The sequence below is a fragment of the Athene noctua genome, chromosome 4 (assembly GCF_965140245.1).
Source record: "Athene noctua chromosome 4, bAthNoc1.hap1.1, whole genome shotgun sequence".
NCBI lineage: Eukaryota > Metazoa > Chordata > Aves > Strigiformes > Strigidae > Athene > Athene noctua.
In genome coordinates, this window is record NC_134040.1 from 37573500 (window position 1) to 37596138 (window position 22639).

Here is a 22639-nt window from a genome sequence, read left to right on the forward strand (position 1 = left end):
GTATGGACTAGTCCATGGCAAATGGTGGAGCTCTGGTTCCACCCGAGGCAATCGATTCCAGGTGTACCGGATGCCTCTCCAAGTGAACGCAAACTGTGGCCTGCACTCTGGCGCTATCGGAATGGAGAAAAACGCGTTAGCAATGTCAGTCGTGGCGTACCACTTGGCTGCCTTCAACTCCAGTTCATACTGGAGCTCTAGTATGTCCGGGCCGGTGGACCATCAGGAGGGCAGGGGAGGGGACCACAACAGCTCGGGAAAGGGCCAGAGAGGCATTTTTTCCACTGCCACATTGCCTAGGAAATAGGAACATTCCACCGCATGCAAATCATGTGGTGGCACTTTTTTGGTACATTCTCTTTATCGTGGCTTGCATCTATTTAAATGTTGCTACTCAGTTTTTCTGTTCATTAACAAACAGAGTCTGACCTTGGCTAAATGGCAGGTACCCATCAAGTCATTCTATCACTTCCCCCCCTTTCCCCTTGTTTTCTCAACAGGGCAAAGAGGGGAAAGAAAATAAGATAGACCAACCCTTGTGGGTAAAACAAAAGCAGTTCTAATATAAGCAAAGCGAAGCAAAGGTCCACGTGTGGAAGAAAAAAAAACCAAACCAACACAGATTCATTCTCTAGTTCCCATGAGCAGGCGCTGTCGGGCCTTCTCAGGATCAGGGCTCCCATACGTGGAGTGGTTGCCTCGGAGGACCAAGGGTGACCCCAGCCCCTTCCTCCTTTCTCCCAGCTTTATACTGAGCAGACGTCACATGGTCTGGAATGTCCCTTTGGGCAGCTGGGGTCAGCTGTCCTGGCTGTGCCCCCTCCCAAGATCTTGCCCACCCCGTCCCACTGGGGGGAAAATGTGGGAAAGAGCCTTGGTGCTGTGTAAGCACCGCTCAGCAGCAGCCGCGACACCAGGGGGCTACCAACACCCTGCCAGCTCCCAGCATAATCCACAGCACCATGGGGCTGATGTAGGGGAAAACCAATTCCAGATCAGCCAGACCCAGTACAACCTCCCATGCAAAACTTGGATACACATTTGAGCTTAATTAGCAAGAAACGCAAGAAGGAAACCAACACTGTGGAACACAAGACAGGCTCTGAGCCAGCTTGGTGAGCCTGCAGGCCACCATTCCAGATTGAATTCTTTCATTTGCAGGGACCGGTCACACATCTGGGTGATGTGGCAAACACCAGCATGTGCGAGCAGGCAGAACAAAAATCTCAAACCTGCTGCAAAGACCTGTTGGTCATGGAGCTTGCTAGGATCTGCTGACAAGCCAACTGCAAAATAGTCCAGACACCAGGCAGGACAGCTGGCAAAAGAAGCCACCTAATCCAAGCTCACCCACCGAGTCCTCCAGAAGTTGTCTGATGGTCACAAAGCCACTGACCCAGCAAGTCCACATTTCTTTCATGCAGCCAGTCGGATACTGCCAGTGATCCTGTGCAACAAGAGATACAAAATGACGGACATCAGCTTGTACTGAAAAACTACCTACAGTTTTGCAGGGTAAAGGCAGGGACATCTCAAAGCAGGATCCCAGTCCTGCACGGATGATGCAAAATAAGCACACATCTCACCTTTTAGTTTCAAATCAGTGTGACTTTTCCATTAATGTTGCTTTTGTATAAAACTTCCACTTACACAATGTCATTATAGCACAGTAACGACTAAATAATATATTACAAGTGTAAAACTTTTGAAAAAAGATCCTAAAAGATCAGGCAGAGCACTGCTGCTTTCTTTTAAAGAAAACAACCAAAACCACAGAGTAGTCAAGCTGCTTTCTGCAGGCTGGATACGGCCTTTAGGACTACTCTGCATCCAGCCTGACGTTTAATCCCGTATATTCCTCCTACGCTTCAGCTCACGGAGGGTCAGACACAGAACAAATGGATTCACTGACAGAAACTGGGTACCTCTGATCGTTAACGTTCCTGGCAGCTGCGTGTCCATCGACCACCCAGCTTATTTGCAATGTCTCAAGCAACACACAGGCATTGAGAAATCCCTCTGTTTTCCCCAGGAAATAACATCTGTGACACATCTGGCCACATTTCTGGGGGTCACTAGGAAAGTACAAATTCCAGGAAAAAACAGTATCAGATGAAGCCTGCTCATTATCACCTTCTCCTGATAAAAACACCCCTCAAAAGACCAACAAACAACAAAAACAAAAGCACACACACCACCAGGGATGTGCCTGTCCAAGAAGACTGCAAGATACATGTGGTATTGCCAGAAACTTCTGAACTGCTGTGCAAAGCAGTGGCCGTTTACAGCATTTTCAGGAGCAGGTGAATACCCAAAACGAATCTAAACCTGCCAGGAGATGGCGACTGCAAACCTTACAAGGAACATACAGCCCCAGCAGAAAATAGATCATCCTTGCCCTTCAGCCTTAAAAAGCCCATCTGAACCCGTGACTGCTCACTGTGACCCAAGGCAGACATGACCACAACCCCTCAAGCCTTCTGGAGGGGCAGGTGGGACTGAACAGGGTGTGGGCATTCAGAGCAGGCACGCTCACCCAGGCAGGCTGGGTACAGTCACCAACACGTCTCTCCACCAGCACTTGCTAACGCTGTTCCACTGGGGTATCCAGAGCTGCAGGCAGGGAACAGGAAAGCATCTCCTCCTAACACCAGTGTTAAGCCAAGAACTCTGCCTCCCCAGTGCGGAAACAGGGCAGAACTCAAACTGTGCCCCTTCTCCTCACGCCGGGTGAGAGTTTGGGACAGCAACGGGATGCCACAGCACAGGAAAGCACCAAGGACACAGCCTACGGGAACGGGAGCTCCCCGGGTCTCAGAGTAATTCTAGAGCTAAAGCTGGGACAGACATCAACTCCAGATCAGATAAGACAGGCTCATCCCCGACCCGGGAAGGCAGCCTCCTCCCGGCCTACCCAAGGGTTTCCAACCCAGCACACTTTCTTCCCAAAGCAGGATGCTGCCTTATTGTGGGGTGACGCCACTCACCCGCTCCTGGGGGCGGGACCAGAGGGACATGGCACAGGCCATCAAGCCGCCGTCTGGGAGCACCAGAGCCCTCTGGGTAACGTTCTTCACCACGATGCCCCTGAGAATGAAAACAAGGAGACAGAAGAGGTGGTGAGGCATTTCATCTACGGTGGAGCTAGCAGTGGGCAATAAGACGGACACTGAGTCCTTCTGCTCTGGGGAAAAGTGCACAGCAAAGAAATACCCGCTGAACAGAAATCCCCAGTTAAACAGAAGAAAAAAAAAAGCAGGTTTGAGGAGCACAAGATAGGAACAGACTACCACATGACTTCTTCTGTGTGGTACTAAACGTAAATGCACTACACGTAGAGAAAAATTATTCCACAACTGTACCTTTCATATAATTGCTCCATCGTTATTTAAACAGAGTTTAATACAGAGCAATCTGTATTTCTGTGCAAATCAACATCTAGAGAATGAAAGCCTTTCCTCTTCCTCTGCCCATACACACCTTTCACCTCAACGTGCACCACGAAGCATTCAGAAAAGCCCAAAGGGATCCTCTACAAAGTCCCCGTCACACCCGTAGCTAAGGAACATTTGGAGAAAACTGCTGCAAAATTCACGGCGAACGCAGACCCCGCCCCGGCTAAGGCGCAGCAGAAGCACAGCGTGCCCCAACCCGGCAACTGCTTGAGCAGATGAACCTGAACAGTCCTGCCCCTGACGGCTTTTTCCCCGCAAGGTCCCGAGCTCGTTTCTGCCCCTGAGACAGTTCTCGCCGCCCGCGGCGTTTCCTCCCCCGGCCCTGCCGAGACCGCACGCACCGAGCTCAGTGCCCGAGCAGAGGCACCAACTGCCCCCCGACCGCCCACCAGCTCTTCCCCCGGCCCCCGCACGCCCGCTCAGCCCCGCTGCCGGGTCCCCCGCCCCGCTGGGACGAGCGGCCGGGCCCGAAGCCCCCCAGCGCCTCCCCCGGGCCCAGGCGCCGGCGGCCCCGGCCGGGCCCTTCCCGCCGCGCGGTACCTGCACGCGCCGCCGCCGCCGCCGTAGGAGCGTCCCGGGGCGGGCCGGGGCCAGGGGCCGCTGGCAAGGACCCCGCTGTAGGTGCCCATCCCGGCTCCTGACCCGCGCCTGCGCGCTGCGGCCGTGCCGCGGGTGGGCAGCAGCCGGCGGTCAGGCGGGACGCCCTGGGCAGCGCAGGACCCCGCCCGGCAGCCGGGTCGTCCAGCAGCGTTCGCCGCGGCTCTGAGGAGAGGCCGGGGCCGGCGGCAGCCCCGGGGCAGGGCCGTGCGGCCGCGCTTCCCCTCAGAAATAAACCCTTCTGCTGCCTCATTAAACCGGTGAGGCTGCGTGCGGCCTGAGTTACCGGTGCCGGGCCCTGCCGGTGCGAGCCGTGCCGCGGGGAAACACCCTTTGGGCAGTGCCAGAACAAGTGTGTGTCACGGGGGCTGGCGCAGCGCAGCGCAGCAGGAAATAAGGGCTGCTTGTTTCGTCATTTTTCGGGCGGTGGGGGGGGTATGGGGGGAGGGTCCGGCGGAGCGGTTTGAGGCCTTGGGGGGGTGCGCTGGGTGTTTTGAGGGCTTTTCGGGCGGCTTGGGTGTGTTTTTTAAATACAGCCAGGACTTGTCCGGCGTGTCACAGTGCGGATCTTCCCGCAGGTAAACCCGGCGGCAGTTCACCGCCATGAAGCGCTTCCTTAAGCAATTCAGACTTTCCACCTGGCGACAGGATTTGTACCGCCCGGCGCCGCGTTCAGGGCGGGGGTGCCAGGGACCGTGGCGAAGCGAGGGCGTTTGGGTGAGCGGCTGCGGATGAATTCTCTGAAGGCTTCGGGTGGGAAGGGGTCTCTGGAGGTCGTCGAGTCCGCCCCCCCTGCTCCAGCAGAGCCAGTTGTGCAAGACCATGTCCAGTTGAGTAACTCCAAGGGCAGAGACTCCACAGCCTCTCTGTGCAGCCTGTGCCAGTGTTTGACCCACCCTCCCAGTAAAAAGAAGTGTGTTTTCTTGCGTTCAGGTGGGGTTTTATGTGTTTTAATTTGTGCCCGTTGCCTCTTGCCCTGTTGGTGGTGCTTCTGAGGAGTGCCTGGCTCCCTCTGCTTCCTTCCATCCCATCAGGTGTTGGTGCACATTGATAAGATCCCCCTAAGCCTTCAACAGGCTGAACATCCCCAGCTCGCTCAGCCTCGTGCTCCAGACCCTCCGTCACCTTCGTGGCCCATCCCCGGAGTCTCTCCCGTATGTCCACGCCTCTCTTGTACTGGGGATCCCAGCGCTGGACACAGCCCTCGGGTGCGGCCTCAGCAGTGCTGAGCGATTTCCCAGGAAGTCCAGGGAAGGTGCATTCTGCCAGCACTGAAAAAAAGGGCCTATCCAGGGTAAAAAAAATAAAAATTCCCCCTTCTCAAGCAATGTAGTTAAGTATGTATACTGATGGAAAGGAGCAATAGGTCTAAAGATACCAGATGTGAAATAAATGCGATGCTGTAAGTCATCCTTAAGGAGAAGCTACCCGCTTTCCCTTGAATCGTCCTAATTGAACATTAACTTGCTTAAGAAGCATAGTAGTGAAAGAGGCCACGCTCTCTGAAGCTGATAATCTGTTACTGCTGGATAGTATCTAACTCCTGAAAACCGACACAATGCAGCCTTGGTGCTGCTGAGCGGGGGGGGCTGTTCAGCTGCTGCGGGCTGTAGCGTAGCGAGAAGCGCAGTACGGCTGTAACATACTTCAGGCGCTGGACAGATGGCCTGAGATACAATTTAAATGATGTGACAGGCAAAAGGAATCAAAGTGACCACACCTCTCTGCTTACAAATAGATTTTTAATAGGATGCAACAGTGACGGTCAGAAATAACATTTTGATCATCTGATTTTACAGTGAAAAACCATTGTGTTGTCAGGTTCTCATTTCTTGCCCTTTCCTGTGTTTGGGTATCCGAGTTTAGAGCAGCATTGTTGTAACTGAAAATAAGGCCATTTCCTACAGGTTCTTTCCTGTGGGATCAGTTAAAATGAAAACACATTTAAAACTGAGTGATCATACTTCATTTTTCCCACCGTGATAAAAACATGTATCTGTGTTTCTCGAGAGCTGTACTTCTGATTCATCCATAAAGGAGTCATTGTGCTTAAGGCACAAGACAACAAGGATTTTCTTCATCTATGTTACAGGTTCCTTTGAGGCACAGAGATAAACACACCGAATGACAATTTCTGTCTTTGCTGATTCAGGTGAGTAAGATGGTTTCGTCCTTGAAAAGAAGCCCTATGAAAACAAAACCAACCCCGGGGTTGTATCTCACTCCCTGCCCCGTCTGGTCCGAGGGTGGGGGAGGGACAACGGCAACGTGGTCTCGGGTCCCGCCAGGGCCTAAACCACCACAAAGAGTAATGCAAGATAGCAACAAGTGTATAAGGGCTTGCTGCTATTTTTAGAATGCACAAGAGTATATAAGGGCTTGCTTGCTAATAAAGCTTGAGTTTGACTTCCAATCATATTGACTGTCTGCAGTCTCTCTGGTGGCCCGGGAATTTGTCCCCACAAGGGATGAAGTCAGAAATCAGATCCTCAGAGTGAAGCAAGACTCCCAAAAAGCCATTTGTTACAGAGTATATTACTGAATTTCTTTGCACCTTTGATAAATTCTGTCTCAGTGAATTGTAATATCCTGGTGTTGTAAGAACGAGAAAGTTGTACAGGTTACCAGAGATGCATTTTTAAATAGGCAGTCTAGTTTTTTATTAGCTGGCTGGGTTAGTTTAGTTGGGTTTTGAAGTGCTAAGGCTTGGACAATAGGCCCAAGCCAGAGTCAATCTATAGATCAATCCTGTATATTTTATAGCTGACAACCACTGTATTAGTAGGTATTGTACTAAACATGTTTATGCTAAATATGTACATATATATCTCTCCTTATCTTTCCTTGTGTATAGGCAAGATAACAGGGCCGCAGAGACAGCTGTCTGGCTGAAGTATGTAAGGCTGGCCCGCTCACAGGGACTTTAGCAGCCTCACCTACGGGTGGAGGCACCGCGTAGGATTTCCCACTTGCCGGGACAGGCTCTGCAAACCCTCGCTGCAACCGGGGCTGCCCAGCCACTGCGGGTCTGGGTGATGATAATATATGCAAGTGGGGATGGATCTTTCTTAATCGCTATTCTCTTTCTCAGGTAGTGATGATTTGATGCATTACCCTGTATTTTCCTATTTCTTTAAGCACGCTGTTCTGTCTTTTCTTACTGTATGTTTTCTGTATTATTCCGTTACATTATTTAGTTATTTTCAGTAAAATACGCCTGCTCTTTTCACTCTGGTGTCTGAGTTTAATTGGTATCCCTGATCAGAAAAACAGTATTGATGTAAACGAAGTGGTAACAAAGTTACCTTTACTACGTCAAGGGTTTGCTTTAATTTAATAAATTATCTATTATCATAGCTTTAATTCAGCTGTAGCTTCATTTCTGGTTCTGTTTCAGTCCGATCTGTACTTGATAGGATTTTTATACAGAGTGTTGATGTCTATATGCCATTCTGGGATGTGAAAAAATCAAAACTGCTACTATGTGAAATCATTTCTACTTTCAGTATACAGCTTCACTTACAGTTAGTGCTGTCTGATAGGAGAAACATGATTCATTTTGAACTGAAAGTTTGGTCTAGATGGGTAAGAATATTGTATTTTTTCCTCTAGCAGAAAGATGTGCAGCACAGACCTTCTGGATCTCCACAAAGTTCACCCCAGTGCATTGCGCCAGGTTTGTACTAACGAATGATTTCTGTGCTCAAGACTTACCTGTTTGATTGTATTTTTTTTTTTAAATATGTTTTAAAGTCTATACACAGTGTGTTATTGAAGTGTAGTAAAGGTCTCTTTTAATAAGGTGGCTTAATTTTTTTTTTCTACTGGGTATGGCTTAGAGGCTCCGAGCAATCTCCTGTGTGTCTTTATCTTTTTATCTTTTTATTTTTCTTTCTGCCTCTTTGCTGCATGACCTCAAAATATCTTGGTGAAAAGGGATCCATAAGCTAGTTCTTTCACTGATTGTCTATTCTCTGGCCTCTGAAAAGACTAGAACTGTGAACTTTGTTTTACATCAGATTTTCATAATTGTCCATTTAAAACTTGCCTGCAGCTAGCGATTGCTAGAAATCTCTTAAGACAAGCTAGCACTAACAGTCTGAATGTAAATCTTTGTTGCAGCAAAGTGGGAAAAGGGATCTGGGAGAAAAAACCAAGAAGTAGGAACAGCTCTATTGCAGCATAGACTTTGAAATAGCTTTTTGCTGCCGGAAAAGACCATCACGGCCACGGGTGTATATTCAAAAGGCATTTTGATTTGTAGACATTACAGGGTCTGCACTAACAGAACAGGCTTCTTGGCTCTTGGGTGTCCGACAGGAACTAGAGCAGAATTACCTTCTGCCTTGCAGATGGTCTGTTTGGTTGCTTTGGCTGTAAGAAATACAGCCGACACGAATGTCCAAGTATTGCTCTGTGCATTTCATATGGTTTTGTGAGGTACCATTTGACTCGCATTTCAAGGTGTACTTCTTTATGAAACGGTTCTTACCAAGACTTAGCACAAAGGCAATAATTGTTGTAGGAAGGTAAGTGGCTGTTTGTGTTATCGAGAACGGGTTTGTGCGTTTAGGGGAAAGTGCAGAGGCTAAAATAGGAAACAATAAGGGGTAATGAAGATAGGAAAAGTTGGCTGTAGGGCTTGTTGTTGAAACAGCTCTGTGGTGTACAGTCTGGTCTGGTGTGATAGGTTAACAGCGATCGATAGAGATAATTATTAGTGGAGGTACAGACTAAGAAAGGGGAACTTTTGGGGTTTGGTAGTCACTGGTGCTTTTACAAGAAAAGTTGTAAATTAGCAATGCATAAACCTTGGCTGGGAACTGGAGACCCTCTTGAACTGCTGCAGCAGCTGGTCCTGAAGCAGCCTACCAGACACAGTGCTGGAGGAGGAGTTCGGTCGGGGTGGAAGGCAAAGCTTGCTTGCAGTGGAGGGTCCTGGGCTCGGGGATCCATGAGATCTCGTCCACTCCCATGTCCTTAAAAGCACTTTGAAAAAGGGCCAGCCGCAGACCTTGCCAGTGATCAGTTTTAAAGATCGTCTGGCTGATTCTTCACCTTTGACTTCCCTGAAGTTCCTTTTTTAAAAGGAGGTATTTTGTCTCCTGTTGCTCATCCTTCATTACAGACATTAGTGCTAAATAATTGTATCCATTTTTCATAAGTCTATTACAGGCTTCCATGTATTGTGCAATAGTGATTAAAGTTTGAAATATCTTTCCAGTTTACGGTCTGTCTCGATTTAAAAAGCATTTCAAAGCTGCTGTATTAAAATTAAATGTAGCCCTGGTATCTTTTATGTTCAGTGTGTGTGCACGCAGCTATAAATCACTGTGTAGCAATAAGCATTGCAAAGAACTGGGGGGGGTTTATGTGATCTCAGATTTTTCTTGTTTGCCATGAAATGTCCTTGTATGGTAGGGTGTGAATAATTGTGTGTAGGTTCTGGTATTTTACTAAAGGAGAAGAAACTTTGCAATTTCCACACTATATGGGCACAGTAGGGACCAATTCCCTGCCCTTCAGACCTGCTGCTTTAGGCAGTACAGTAACTTAAGTGGCAGCTTTACATTTCTAGAAGGATCACAGGTAGTATAAAACCAGTGCATCTCTGGGGCCACTTCAGTGTGCCAAGTCTGAGGGCAGCCAGCAGTGAGCATGGGAATTAAAAATTGAAAAAGCAGTGGCAGAAGCAATCCAGTTCCAGGGAAACATTTTAATAATAATTGATATTGAGTGTGCTTGTGGTCTAGATGCATATTCTGTATCTCTCCGGAGTGAAATAGAAGCAGATGCTCATGAGTTTGAAGCAGCGTGTTGGAGTGTTGCAGTGGAACAGTTACGCAAAAAGACAAAAGAAAGACGTAATAACAAGGCAAGATGTCATTTATGGTAAGAGTATTTTTTGTTCTTACAACTTTTTCTATTTCACAGTGTCACTGTTCTGAAACAAAGCAGAAATCATTTTTACTGTCTCCCATTTTGACTCATGCTTGAAAACTAAAATTGAGTGAAGATTTTCAAATCTGTTACCTGTCTTGCTGTGCCCGAGTCCTCCTATTAATAACTTCAAGCAACCTATAGTTTTCAGTATGCCTGTGTTAGCAGCAAAGCCCAGCTAACAGCTCAACTGCAACTGGGAGATGTCGCTAAATAAGTAGGGTCAGTCACTGTTGGGTTGAGAGATTAACAGGGCAAATTTAGGAGCTTCACATCAGTGGTGAAGAAGGTGGTGGTACAAAAGACGGTGGCTTTCGGAGCCTGCCCTTTTATATCTCGGTAGTCATCGCACAGCATATAAATGACCTTGATTTTTTTATTTCCCCTTGCCCAGGACTAATGCAGACTGAAATGCACCATGTTAGGACACTGAAAGTAACGCTGAAGGTGTACTCCAAAGCCATGAGAGAGGAACTGCAGTTCCCAAATGCAGTCATCAACAAGCTTTTCCCCTGTGTGGATGAGCTGCTGGTGGTGGATGGGCGATTTCTGCTCCAGTTAAAGGAATGACAAAAGGAATCCTTGGAAGAAGGCAGTGACCATTTTTTGCCCTTCACCTTTTACAAGTCCTCAGGTTTTTTAAGTGCAGAGGCCCAGAGATCCTTTAAAAATTTTTTAGAATGGTAAGCATCATTTAATATTTGGTTACCTTGTGGTATTCCAAGCTCTCAGATGTCACACTGTGTAAATCATTTCTGGTACAGAAGAAATTGAAATATTGAAGAAATGTCTCAGAAATCAGTTACCATAAAACCATGTTAAACCTGGGTCTTGCAGTGGAGATAAGTTTAATCTTAATGACTCCTGTCTTTCATTCTTGTATTTCCAATCAGTTTTCAGGTGAAAATGGAGAGAGAAAGAAAGAAAAAATACGGTGGGTTCTGTTGTGGACACAGTGAAGCTGTTAATCACTCCAAAGACCTGCTTCAAAGCAATAAGTTCCAAAACTTCCAAAACCAGAAGCCTCCCCTTCTGACTATGCAAACCATACTTAACTGCTTTAGGTTTTATTTTATACCTGAAGATCTCTTAAATGAGAATGAACAGGGTTAGAGGCATATTCTCGTTATTTGGTGGGTTGTGAGCTTCTTGCATTTTAGATCTTTTGAGCTGTTTGGACACAGAGCCGCAATTAGCAGGGGTTAAATTTGAGGCAGGATCTGGAGAGCACATAGGACTGAGGAAGAGTATTTGTTTTATTCGTAGCTAACATCAAATTTTTTTTCAGACAATCACTTGTTCTGTTTCTAATTGTCTTGTGCTCCTAGCAATCAGGCGACCCAATCCTTCAACCAGTACACCTTTCCAAAGTAGAATCCAAAGAACAATTAAAAACTGATAGGAAAAATTAAACCTGTTTCAGAGTCAGTTTTAAAGTCTTTGGGTCACGGCTAATAATTTTCCATGGAGTAGGTGCCTTTTTCACCCGAGTATAGTGTATCCAAGCATCTGAATCTGCAATCTTGATAGCCGTGAGGGTGGTTAACAGTATCTGGAAAGGTCCCTTGCAGTGTTCCTGCAGAGGTTCGGAAGTCCACGTTTTCACATAGACACAATCTCCTGGTTGAAAGTCATGCACTGGAGTTTCTAGGGATAATGGTCTATTCCACAGCACTGCACTCCGAATCGCAGTCAGAGATATTCCTAAAGAAAGCAGTACGTTTTCCTTTTACATGCATGTTTGGATTTGGTTCTGGAGACTCATAAGGTTTCCCATACAATAATTCATAAGGACTGACAGAGGTTCCACTCTTTGGTTGTACTCTGATTCGCAATAATGCCAATGGAAGTGCTTGAGGCCATTTTAAATTTGTCTCTTGACAGATTTTACTTATTTGTCTTTTTAAGGTTTGATTCATTCTTTCTACTTTTCCACTGGATTGTGGCCTCCATGGAGTATGCAAATCCCAAGTGATACCCAGAATTTTGCTAACATTTTGGACTATTTCTGCAACAAAGTGTGGAACCCTGTCAGAAGAAATTCCAATAGGAACTCCAAACCGCGGGATTATTTCCCATAATAAACACTTTACTACTTCTTTTGTTTGTGCGGTGCGACAGGGAGAAGCTTCTGGCCATCCTGTAATAGTATCAACCCCCACCAGGATGTATCGGTACCCATTTTGCCTAGGTAATTCTGAAAAATCCACTTGCCAATAATCTCCAGGTTCTGTACCAGATTTTAACCTACCCATTTGGACTCTTCTTGATCACTGGATTATTTTTCAAACATACGTCACATTTTGCAGTTATTATTTGAGCCAGTCCTAACCTTTTGGCTGAGAGCACTTGTTTTTGTAAAGAAGTTACTAAGGCTTCCACCCCCCAGTGACATTCCTGATGCCTTGTTTGAATTATTTCTGTCATCAGCAGAGGTGGAATTACTCTTTGTCCGTTAGGGGTTACCCACCATCCAGCCAAATTTTTCCTAGCATTTAATAATCATCCTAACTTCTCCTCCTCCTCTGAATATTTTGGCTTTTCCCTGGGAAGGGTTACTTAGTTTTGGAGGGAATTAATGCTATTTGAAATACTTGTTCCTTTGCTATTTTTCTTGCCGTTCGGTCAGGTATACCGCAGATGGTTTCTTTGCGATCTTTTCCTAATTGTCGTTGCCCTTTTGAAATTTCAAAGCCCAAACATATCACAGTCTGGCAGGCTATTTGGGCTTTCTTCCTGGATACCTTGTACCCATTCAGTCCCAGAAAATTCAAGAGGTCTGTTGTTACCTGTATGCAGGTAAATCTTTCTTCTGTAGCAATCAGTATGTCATGCACATATTGTAAAAGTAAATGTCCAGGTCTTGATTTGTCCTGTTTCCAGATTTAAAGTTCTTTTGCCAGCTGGTTTCCAAAGATTGTCGGGCTATTTTTAAATCCTTGGGGTAGTCTTTTCCATGTCAACTGCATCTTTCATCCTGTTTGTGGACTTTCCCACTCAAAAGCAAACAATTTTCTGCTTTCCTTCTCCAAAGGTATACAAAAGAAAGCATCTTTTAAAGTCAAGCACTGTAAACCACTGATGAGTCTAACACTATTAACAATGTATAAGGATTTGCCACCACAGGATAGATGTCCTTGACTCTTTGATTCACTGCTCTCAAGTCTTGCACTCACCTATATTCACCTGAGGGTTTTCTGACTGGTAGAACAGGAGTATTACACTCAGATTCACATTCTTCTGAAATGTTGTACTCCAGAAATTTGTCAGTTAGTTTCTTCAGTTCCTGTCTTAACTTCTGGCTTGATTGGATATTGCTTAATTTTTACTGTCCCTGCACCTTCTTTTAAATCCATCTTTCCAGGCGTTGCTAGTTTGGATTTACCAGGAATATCTGTTTCCCATAGTGTAGGAATCACTGCAGAATCCACCTCTGGTGGAATTTCCTGCTCCTTCACTTTTTCTTGTGTCATCAGGGTTTCTCCTGGTTTTGACTCAGGTATTTTCAAGAAAAGTTCTCCTTCCTCAAAAACAATTTGTGCATTTAATTTGGATAACAAATCCCTCCCTAACAAGGGTATCGTATATTCTGGTACATAGAAAAATTCATGTGTAATTATCTTCTATCCAAATTTTAAATCCAGGGGTTGCAGGAATGGCCTGTTTTCCTCCTTCCCTGTTGCTCCTATTATGTTTGCTGTTTTTGTTCCAAGCCTTCCTTTACAAGTATTCAATACCGAAAATGTTGCTCTCATATCCACTAACAATTTAACTTCTTTTTCTCCCTGCTTAATTACAACCAGAGGCTCAGCTGGGTTCCCCTCCAGTCCCCTTGAGTCATCTAAAACCATCACTCTGGCTATTTCCTGATGAACATTTCCATTTCTAGGAAAATCCCTTTTCCAGTGTCCTTCCTCCCTGCACAAGGCACACTGATTTATTGCTAAGGGGGTGTTAAAATTCCGATTGCCACAGTTCATAAATCCTGCCCTTCCACTGATTCCTCGTCCTCTTCCTCTACCTCATTCTCTGCCTGCTGTCCCTGTCATTCCAGCCAGCAATCTATTTTCTCTGGTTTTCTTTTCCTCTTTTTCCCTATTGTTACATACTTTCCATGCTGCCTCCATCATTTTATTCAAACTTCTTGAATGCTCTCCTTCAAGCTTCTGGAGTTTCTTTCTTATATCTGGTGCTGATTGTCCCATAAAAATCAAAGCCAATTATATCTGAGCCACCTCTGTTTCTACTCTCAAATCAGTGTACTTTCTGGCAGTTTCTTTCACTCTCTCCAGAAACGCTGAGGGAGATTCATTCTTATCTTGTCTCACCTCATATAATTTAGACCAATTCAGAAACTTAGGCATGGCATGTTTAACTCCATATAAATCCATTTCTGATACCGACTCAGTCTTTCTCTGTGCTCCACATTATTTGGATCCCCGCTGCGAATCCCCAGATGGAAAATTCTGCTCTAATATTCCCCCTGATGTCCCACACAATACAGCCACTTCTGCTTGTGCTTTGTCGGTCTTTAATACCATCATCCTTTTCAGCAGAGGCAATTCTTTTCTTTAAACAATTTTTTCCAAGTTCACATGCAGGACAACATTTTTTTTTTAACTTTCTTATTGTCAGAAGTTATAGCCATGACTAAGTTAACCCTAGTAATCATCTTGTATTCCTTCTGCCAATCCTTCCTCTGTCTCAAAGAGAAGAATAAATCAACTTATGGCCCTTCCCTCCATTTCCCTTCTCTCCTACAGAACAGCATTAGTTGCAGAATGTGTTAGAATTCAGCATCCCATTCCTAGGCCATTTTTCCTGACCATCCAATATATATATAAAGGCCACCAATGCTTACAATATTCAATCATCTGACTCTTTCACAAATTACCTTCTGCTTAAGTTCACGGTTGCTTGGCAGGTACTCGCAAGCTGTTACAGTTGAATTTCCTCAGTTCCCATTAATCCTAGACCTTGACAGCTACATACATTCTGATAGTTCGATGTATGCGTTATAGATCAGTTTACAAATCACTCTGTGTTTGTTACCTAGGTTCCAGACGTTCCTACTAGATAATTTTGAACAATCCTTTCGGCCGTGGTAAGGGGCTGTACAGGGGATTTTAGAGTAGCTTTCGGTTGCCAGATTGAAAGTGCAATAAATGCAAACAAATGATTTTTATTAAAATATCTCTTCCTTCTATATGCATATTAAAATCAAACATAATTTAGTTTCAGTTGATAGCAAAATCAGTAACAATTTGACAGTGTTACATATTCATGATCGTTCCAAAAACACTTGCACATATTCATGATCTCTCCACGAAAAGGCGGGGTTTATTCTAATGCGTTCTAAGAAGTCATTTTCGTGTGCTCTGCCCTGGTCTCCTCCTAGTTACGCCTGCGCAGTGGCCCCTGGTGGTCGTGGGTCTTCAGGATGAAGACTGAAGATGCCTCCTCTTCCTCTTGTGACTTTCTACCCCATTAGTGTTTCCATAACGTTGATAACTCAGTATTCATTGAGTCCCCTCCCTTATCCTGGGACTCAGTAGTTGCAGCTCCTTCCTTATCTGAAGAGCCCCTCCTGCTGAGAGCCCCTCCTGCTGAGAGCCCCCCCTTTCATTGCATTATCCAGCCTGTCCAGCCTCTCTCTGAGCTGTCCGGCATCCATGCGGTTAAGGTTCCTCACTTCAGCTGGGTAAAAGAACAGACACTGATTTGGAAACCTGGAAACTGAAGGATGTTTTCCAGTAAGGGGGTGTGGCTTTGTTTCTTATTTTTTCTTTTGTGAAGTCTTCAGCATTTTCTCCCGCAGCCATTCTAAGCTGCAGAACCAGCCTCAAAGGCACTGTGGAATTCCTTCTCTGATGAGCTTGGCTCCTCCTAAGGGTCGGGACTGCATCCATACTCAGAAGCTAGTTGGAGCAATGAAGCCATCTGGGGTACGGAAAGATGGGGGAGAACTGAATCCCAGCTATAACAAGACTGTCCAATCTGTTAACCTCTTGGATTTTTAGGGCAAAATAACATGAGTTTTCTTTACAGGCTGGTTGTTCTTGGTAAGCTGAATACCTTAGTCACCTTTTTGTTTTTTCTTTTTTTTTTTTTTTCGGTTTTTTTTTTCCATTTTTTCTTTACAATTCTTTTGATTTTTTTCTATTCTTTTTCTGCTTTTTCCTCTTTTTTTCTTTTTTCTTTTTTTCGTTTTCCTTATTTTTTCTTTTTAATTTTTTTCTTTCTTTTTCTTTCTTGTTTTCTCTTTTTTTTAACTTTTTTTGTCTTCTTATTTACCCTTTTCCCATGTTATCCCGTACTTTCCCATTTTCCTGTTTTCCCCTTTTTTTTCCTCTTTTCCCCTCTTTGTTTTCCCGTTTGTTTTCCCCTGTTTGATTTCCCCCGTTTGATTTACCATTTTCCGCTTAATTTTTCTCTTTTTTTTCTTCTTTCTTCTTCTTTCCCATTTCCCCCTCTTTTTTCCCCATTTTCCCGTTTGCCCCTCTTTTTTCCCCATTTTCCACTTTGTTTCCCCCCGTTTGATTTTCCCTGTTTTCCCCTTATTTGTTTTTTTCTTTTTTCTTTTTTTTCTTTCTTTTTTCCTGTTTTTCCCATTTTCGCCATTTTCCCGTTTTCCCCTGTATTGTCCTGTTTTCCACCTTTTTCTCTGTTTTCCCGTCTTCCCCTGTTTGTTTTCCCCTGTTTTTTTCCCGTTTGTTTCCACCCGTTTTTCCCTTATTAATTTATTTTTTAAATTTTTTTTTTATTTTCCATTTTTTCTTTTTTTTTTTTTTCCTTCTTTATTTCTTTGACTTGCAATCACTCCAGAAAACCAGTAGCAGTCTATTACATTAACAAGTCAGCAGGGAACTGAGGAGACATTGTTTATGGAGGCTGTTTAGTCTTTCTAAAAACCTCTGTGCTGTCTGAACTTGCACATAGATCAATGTGTATCTTACATTCTAAAGTAAACTCTTTCTCTTCTCCCCACAGAATCTTCTCCCTTCGGCAGTAGTGAATGTTAGTGGCAAAATATTTACCTTTGGATGTTGCTGGCTTGGAGTACGCAGTAAAGGTGGAACTTGAATGGTCTGCCGATCGTTCTAATGTTTGAAAGTGACTTCCAACAATAGGAAGAAATGGAATCTCTTTGCAGGTGTGTGGCAGGTGCCTGAGCAGGTCCTCGAGGGTGAGAGCCCTCACTTGTCAGGTGAGTGATAAAGCGTTTTGGGTTGCTGTTAAACCCCAGGGAGCGGGGCTTTGTTCTGCACTTTGGGTTGCCAATAAACCCGATAGAGCGCTTTGTTATGTGTTTTGGGTTGCTGTCGAACCCTAGAAAGGTGTTCTGTTCTCCTCTCACAGACATTCGAAGCTGTAATTTATGGAGAGATAGTGAATTGTGTCCATAATAATTTTTGAAACTGTTGGTGGTTGGTTGTTTATTTGAGAGCCTCCGTAACAAGGTGCTGACAGAGATGCTGTTTCTGTTGTTCCTAGACATGTAGAAAGATCCGATTCTTTCCAGTCATTCTTTGGAAAACTAAAACATCAGGAGGAAATAAAAAATCTAAGAGTGACTGAGGTCTCTCCTTGATAATTGTGCAACTAATTCCCTTTTTAAAGGCAGGATTAGGACCATATTAGTGCCATACTGCTTGCAGCTTACTAACAGTTTTGGGGTGTTCAGAAACAATTGTTTCTATACGAAGGAGTTTATCACCATTTAGGAAAACATGAAAGTAGGAAAGAATGCAAAAGTAAGAAATAGTTCTAAATGCACATGTTAGCCACTTGGCTAACTGTCCCCTGCTAGTGTGCTTTTGACAAACGGTGCAGCATTCTAACTCACGGTTCCTCCTGTTTTCCTCTTCAGATTGGTTTTGTGTTTGCCCGACCGTCTCTGCAGTCTTCCCAGCCACAGCCTCAAGATGCAAACCTTCAGCACGTTTGACTTCTCCAGAAAGCCCCCGGCAGGGCTGGCGTTTTTCCAGCATCGGTGGGACAGCTGCGTTACTCGGGTCTCCCATCAGCTTCTCGGGCAGAAAGGCAGCGTGCGGGCGTGCAGGAGGGGCCTGTTTGTGAGGGTCAGTGGGCGAGCTGTGCCTGTGGGCTCTTGCTTGGGCCGGGCCCTTGTCTGGGAGCTGGTCCAGGACAGGCTGGGTAGAGAGCAAGCCCTCTTCTGCCACACTGACAGCAGGCTGAGGGAACAACCTGGAAAAGGCCGCTTTGAAGGAGCACTTTAAAATAGCACCACAAGCAGCGCATTCAGAGGGGGTCTGTCGGGGCTGGCCAATGCCAGCTTCTGCCTCCTCTCCTGCTTGGAAACCCCTGTATTGTGGCCCCGTGCCCCTGGAGACCACCGCGCCCAGCCCCCGGAACCAGGGACTTTGTGACATCAGCCCCGTTGCCAAGGGCACTGTGGGCAACGCCAGCCCTGTGGTCACTGTGTCGTTGGCTGCTGCACTGGTGGCAACAAGCCCTCGGTTCTGGCAGCTGGCACATGCCTCTGGCAGCAATGCTTATGGTTCCGCTCCTCATCCTGCTGGCCCTGTGCCGGCCTGTGCACGGCGCCTGGGACAGCTGTGGGTAAGTGGCCGAGGCCCTGGGAGGGAGCTTGGGCACCCTGATGGGGTTCCCTGGGGGGTGCCCGCTTGTCCCCGTGGCCACAGCACGGCTTCCCCAGCCCCACGCGGGGCCTCGGCTCCTTGCAGCACCCGGGCCGCTGGCACAACTCGCCTGCGGGGCTACAGCAGAAACGGGGGCTCCCTGGCCTGGCTGTCCATGCAGCGCCCCGTGGGGAGGGCAGAGGGCTGCCCTTCAGCCGGGACTGCGGTGAGCCATCGAGCGGGACGGTGATGAGCTTCTGGTTACAGGGGGACCTGCGGGCTCCGGCCCATGGCTGCTCAGCCGGGCACGTCGCGCGTCGTCGGAGGCACAGACGCCCAGGCAGGAGCCTGGCCCTGGATCGTCAGCATCCAGGATCCTTGGAGAGCAGGCACGGGGCACATTTGCGGGGGCTCCCTCATCAGCCCGCGGTGGGTCCTCACAGCAGCCCACTGCTTCGTCAAGGCCAAGTAAGGAGGGTCAGGAACGGGGATATCCCCCCAGAGTTCGCGGGTGCCCCGTCCACAGCAGCACGGGCTCCTCCCATCCCCGTTCCTTGCGGTACGCCCAGTGCCTGGGCACTGCAGAGCCCGGCTGAGAGGCTGCTCAGGAGAGGGCCGGGCTCCCGCCACGGCTTCCTACAGCCTCCAGCTCGACACGCCTTGAGCCCGAGGCACGCTAGGGCAGTCTGAGCCTCTGCAGCGCTGCTTTCCTCTGCCCCGTGTGAAGCAGAGGGCAGGGGACTGCTGGGCTGCTGCGGCACATGGCTCCCTCTGAGCCCTCTCCCCATCTGCCTTCCAGGCACGTCAACGCGTGGCGCGTAGTGATCGGGGCCACCCACTTGACTCAGCTGGGCCCGGAGACCCAAGTGCGCAATATTAAGCGCCTGGTGGTGCACGAAGACTACAGCAGCGTCTGGGAGAGGAACGACATTGCGCTGCTGGAGTTGGACCAGCCTGTGCAGTGCGGCTACCAGGTACAGCTGGCCTGCGTGCCCGACGCCTCGCTGCGGGTGTCAGAGCTGACCAACTGCTACGTCAGCGGCTGGGGGTCCACGATGGCGAGAGGTGAGTTCCCAAGAGTGCTCGTGTCCTGAGTGCGAGCTCGGCACACGGGGGAGGTGGGCTGGGCTTCCTGGCAGCAGGGGCGAGAGCCAGAGCGCGACTGCGGGGACGTGTGCCCGTAGAGAGATGGGCCTGGCCCAGGGCCCGAGGCCAGGCAGAAGGGCAGCGCCGGGGCAGCGCCTGTCACGCTGCAAAGCCAAGCCCCAGGGAAGGGAGTGGTTCACCCAGGCAGGGCGGGAGACCGGGCACCGAGCTGCTGGGTGTTAATTCCTTTCTGTGCTCACAGCTGGAGGCCCGACGGATGTCCTGCAGGAGGCCAAGGTCCCCCTCATCAACGTCCACCTCTGCAACAGCAGCCGGTGGTACGCAGGGGCCGTCCACCCCCACAACCTCTGCGCTGGCTACCCGTGGGGCGGCATCGACACCTGCCAGGTAGGAGATGAGAGAGCGCCCTACCCCACAGGCTCACTACCCTCTCCCTGGCAAGGTGCTGCAGGCGCCAGCACTGAGCAGAGCCTCTCTGCGCAGCGCACACAGCCCTGGCAGGTGCCGTGGGAGAGAAGGAGCCAGGCCTGGTGCTGCCAGCGGCCACCCGACACCACCTGACCCCTCCCTCCCTCCCTCCTCTGCTGCAGGGTGACAGCGGTGGGCCTCTCGTCTGCCAGGATAACAACGCTGAGTACTTCTGGCTTGTCGGGGTGACCAGCTGGGGGAGAGGCTGCGCAAGAGCAAAGCGGCCCGGAGTCTACACCTCCACGCAGCACTTTTATGACTGGATCCTGGTCCAGATGGGGCTGCGCCCAGCAGCAACGGCTACTCCAAGGCCACGGCCCGTCGTCACGTCAACCCCCTTACAGAGGCCGCGGCCAACACCAGCGCAAGCGGGCAGCTTTACGGCCTGCCCATTTCCACGCCAGAAGCTGGTGGAGTTCTTTAAGCTGCTGCAAGAGCTGCTGCAGGTCCTGTGGAGGAAAAAGGCTCCAGCAGCAGCATGAGCAGGACCCAGCCGAAGCCGCAGCAGCGCACCACTGGGGCACTGCCTGCTGATCCAAAGGCAGCCTCAGTGTCAAAGGCCTGCTTGGTTCTGCCCACGCACACAAGCGCTCCAGTTGAGCATTCCCGTTCCTGAAATAAAGTTGCCAAGTTTCACAGTTCCCCATGCTGCAGTCCACTTCAGTCTCCTGTGCAAGGCAAGGATTCCATGCCTGGCACCTGCAAAATGAGGCTGCAGGCAGCCAGGTGGGGCACAAAGGGAGAGAGTCACCCCAAAGGGCTGCACCCGAGCCTGGTCGGAGAGGAGGGTGCTCAGAGCCACCACGGCACGGAGAAGACTGGCACATCGGGGTTAGAAAGAGGACAGGAAAAATCCACGTGACACGCAGACAGCTTTGGGGCATGTGCACACACACACACACACACGCTCCCCGGAGACACACGTGGGTACAAAGAGAAGGTGCGATGCCCACCCGCAGCGTGCGCCCACCCGTACTGCAGGACACACGTCTGGAACACGGAGCGCAACGCGCAGCGTTCACACACACCCCCCCGAGTGTGCACACACAGACACACAGACACACACAACACACGCACAGGCAGCGCGTGCACACGCTGCAGCACACACGCACGCGGAACGCACCCGCCCGCACGCCCCCCGCGTGCACCCACCCCTGCGCCCGCCTGCAAGCTCACAGCGTGCACCCAGCGACGCGTGCGCCCGTGGAACGCGCCTCCCACGGGGGCACACGCCAAGTCCTTTCCAGGAGATGCTGCAGCCTGCAGCTGAGCCTTTGGACCACCAAAATGAGGCTTTGGAAGCCAAAGCTAACGCTTAGGAAAGGGAAAGTGGAGCTTTGGACCCTAAATGGCTGCGCTCTGCCCGAGAAGTGAGGGTTTAGACACTAAAAATGAAAGTCTGAATGTGGGGGGCAGCACTGGTGAGGAAGGCATGAGTGCCGCGGTCGGTGACCGTGGTGTGGAGGGGCTGGTGGGGGCCGATGGGGCGCGGGGCCAAGTGGGGCACGTCCAGCCACAGGTCGTACACCTGCCCCCTCTCTGCGTTCAAAGAGGGGGCGTTCAGGGGGCTGAAATCGGGGTGTCTGTCCTCGTGATAAGAAACTAATCGCTTGTCATTACAGTAAACGTGTGTTTGTGTGGTCAAAGTGTACAAATACACCAAAGTCCTTTGGGGCAGGGTGCTGGCGGGGTGGAATTCCCACCCAGCACCCCTCTTTGTGCACACAGGGAATCAATCCATCCCTCTGCTCGGGGGGGGTTAGCGTCCAGCACGCCGGGTAAACGACCCCACTTGTGGGACAATACTGGGACCCCCCCATCGCCCCTGCTCACAGGAGGAGCCCCCAGCCCCGCCAGCCCCTCCTGCTCCGCTCACCAGCTCAGGGGCCCCGTCCTCCCCTTCTCACCACGGTCAGGCTGCTGCGAGGCCACCTGGGCTGCGGGGAGGGGATGTGGGGGAGGATGGCGGGCCGCCCCAGGACAAGCAGCACCCACCAGCGCTCCTCAGCCACCCCACCGTCATCGCGGCCGAGTCGCCGCCACGTCCTCGTCACCGTCGGTCGGACGCCGCCAGCGATGGAGGCGAGAAGCCCGGTGGGCCATGACTGCCGTCTACTCACACTCTCCCCCTGCTCCAGCCGTGGGTCCCCCACGGGGTCACAGCCTCTTTTGGGCATCCCCCTGCTCCAGCGTGGGTCCTCCCAGGCTGCAGGAGGGCATCTGCCCCACCGTTACCCTCCCTGGGTGCAGGGCACAGCTGCCTCACCACGGGCTGCCCCACGGGCTGCAGGGGAATCTCTGCTCCGGCGCCCGAAGCCCCTCCCGCCCCTCCTTCTGCCACGACCTTGGGGTCTGCATAGGGATTTCTCTCACATCCCTGCTGCAGGTTTTCCAGCAGTTTCTTGGGGGTTTTCCCCCCCGCTTCATAAATAGCTGCTCACAGAGGCACTGCCACCAGCGCTGATGGGC

The 22639-nt window shown here is 49.1% G+C and overlaps 1 protein-coding gene, 1 long non-coding RNA gene and 1 other non-coding gene across 4 annotated transcripts; 2 read left to right on the forward strand and 1 right to left on the reverse strand.

Moving 5' to 3' along the window:
- Positions 1–2808: 2808 nt before the first annotated feature.
- LOC141960459 (small nucleolar RNA SNORD45) lies at positions 2809–2887 on the reverse strand. The gene has a single exon (XR_012633628.1). It is a non-coding gene; the product is annotated as a small nucleolar RNA SNORD45 (small nucleolar RNA).
- A 1294-nt stretch (positions 2888–4181) lies between these two features.
- LOC141960152 (uncharacterized) lies at positions 4182–17165 on the forward strand. 2 transcript variants are annotated; one of them, XR_012633562.1, is made up of 9 exons: positions 4182–4312; positions 4631–4985; positions 5087–5346; positions 6145–6204; positions 6907–7143; positions 7665–7728; positions 9806–9944; positions 10387–10675; positions 16983–17165. It is a non-coding gene; the product is annotated as an uncharacterized LOC141960152 (long non-coding RNA). The 2 variants fall into 2 exon arrangements; XR_012633563.1 differs by lacking the exon at positions 5087–5346 and having other exon boundaries at positions 4631–4881.
- Positions 17166–17917: 752 nt separating this feature from the next.
- LOC141959915 (acrosin-like) lies at positions 17918–21199 on the forward strand. Its single transcript, XM_074904300.1, has 5 exons — positions 17918–17985; positions 18863–19063; positions 19395–19660; positions 19944–20089; positions 20293–21199. Exons 1-5 carry the CDS (start codon positions 17918–17920, stop codon positions 20650–20652), a joined length of 1041 nt encoding a protein of 346 aa, XP_074760401.1. The 3' UTR covers positions 20653–21199.
- The last annotated feature ends 1440 nt before the right edge of the window (positions 21200–22639 follow it).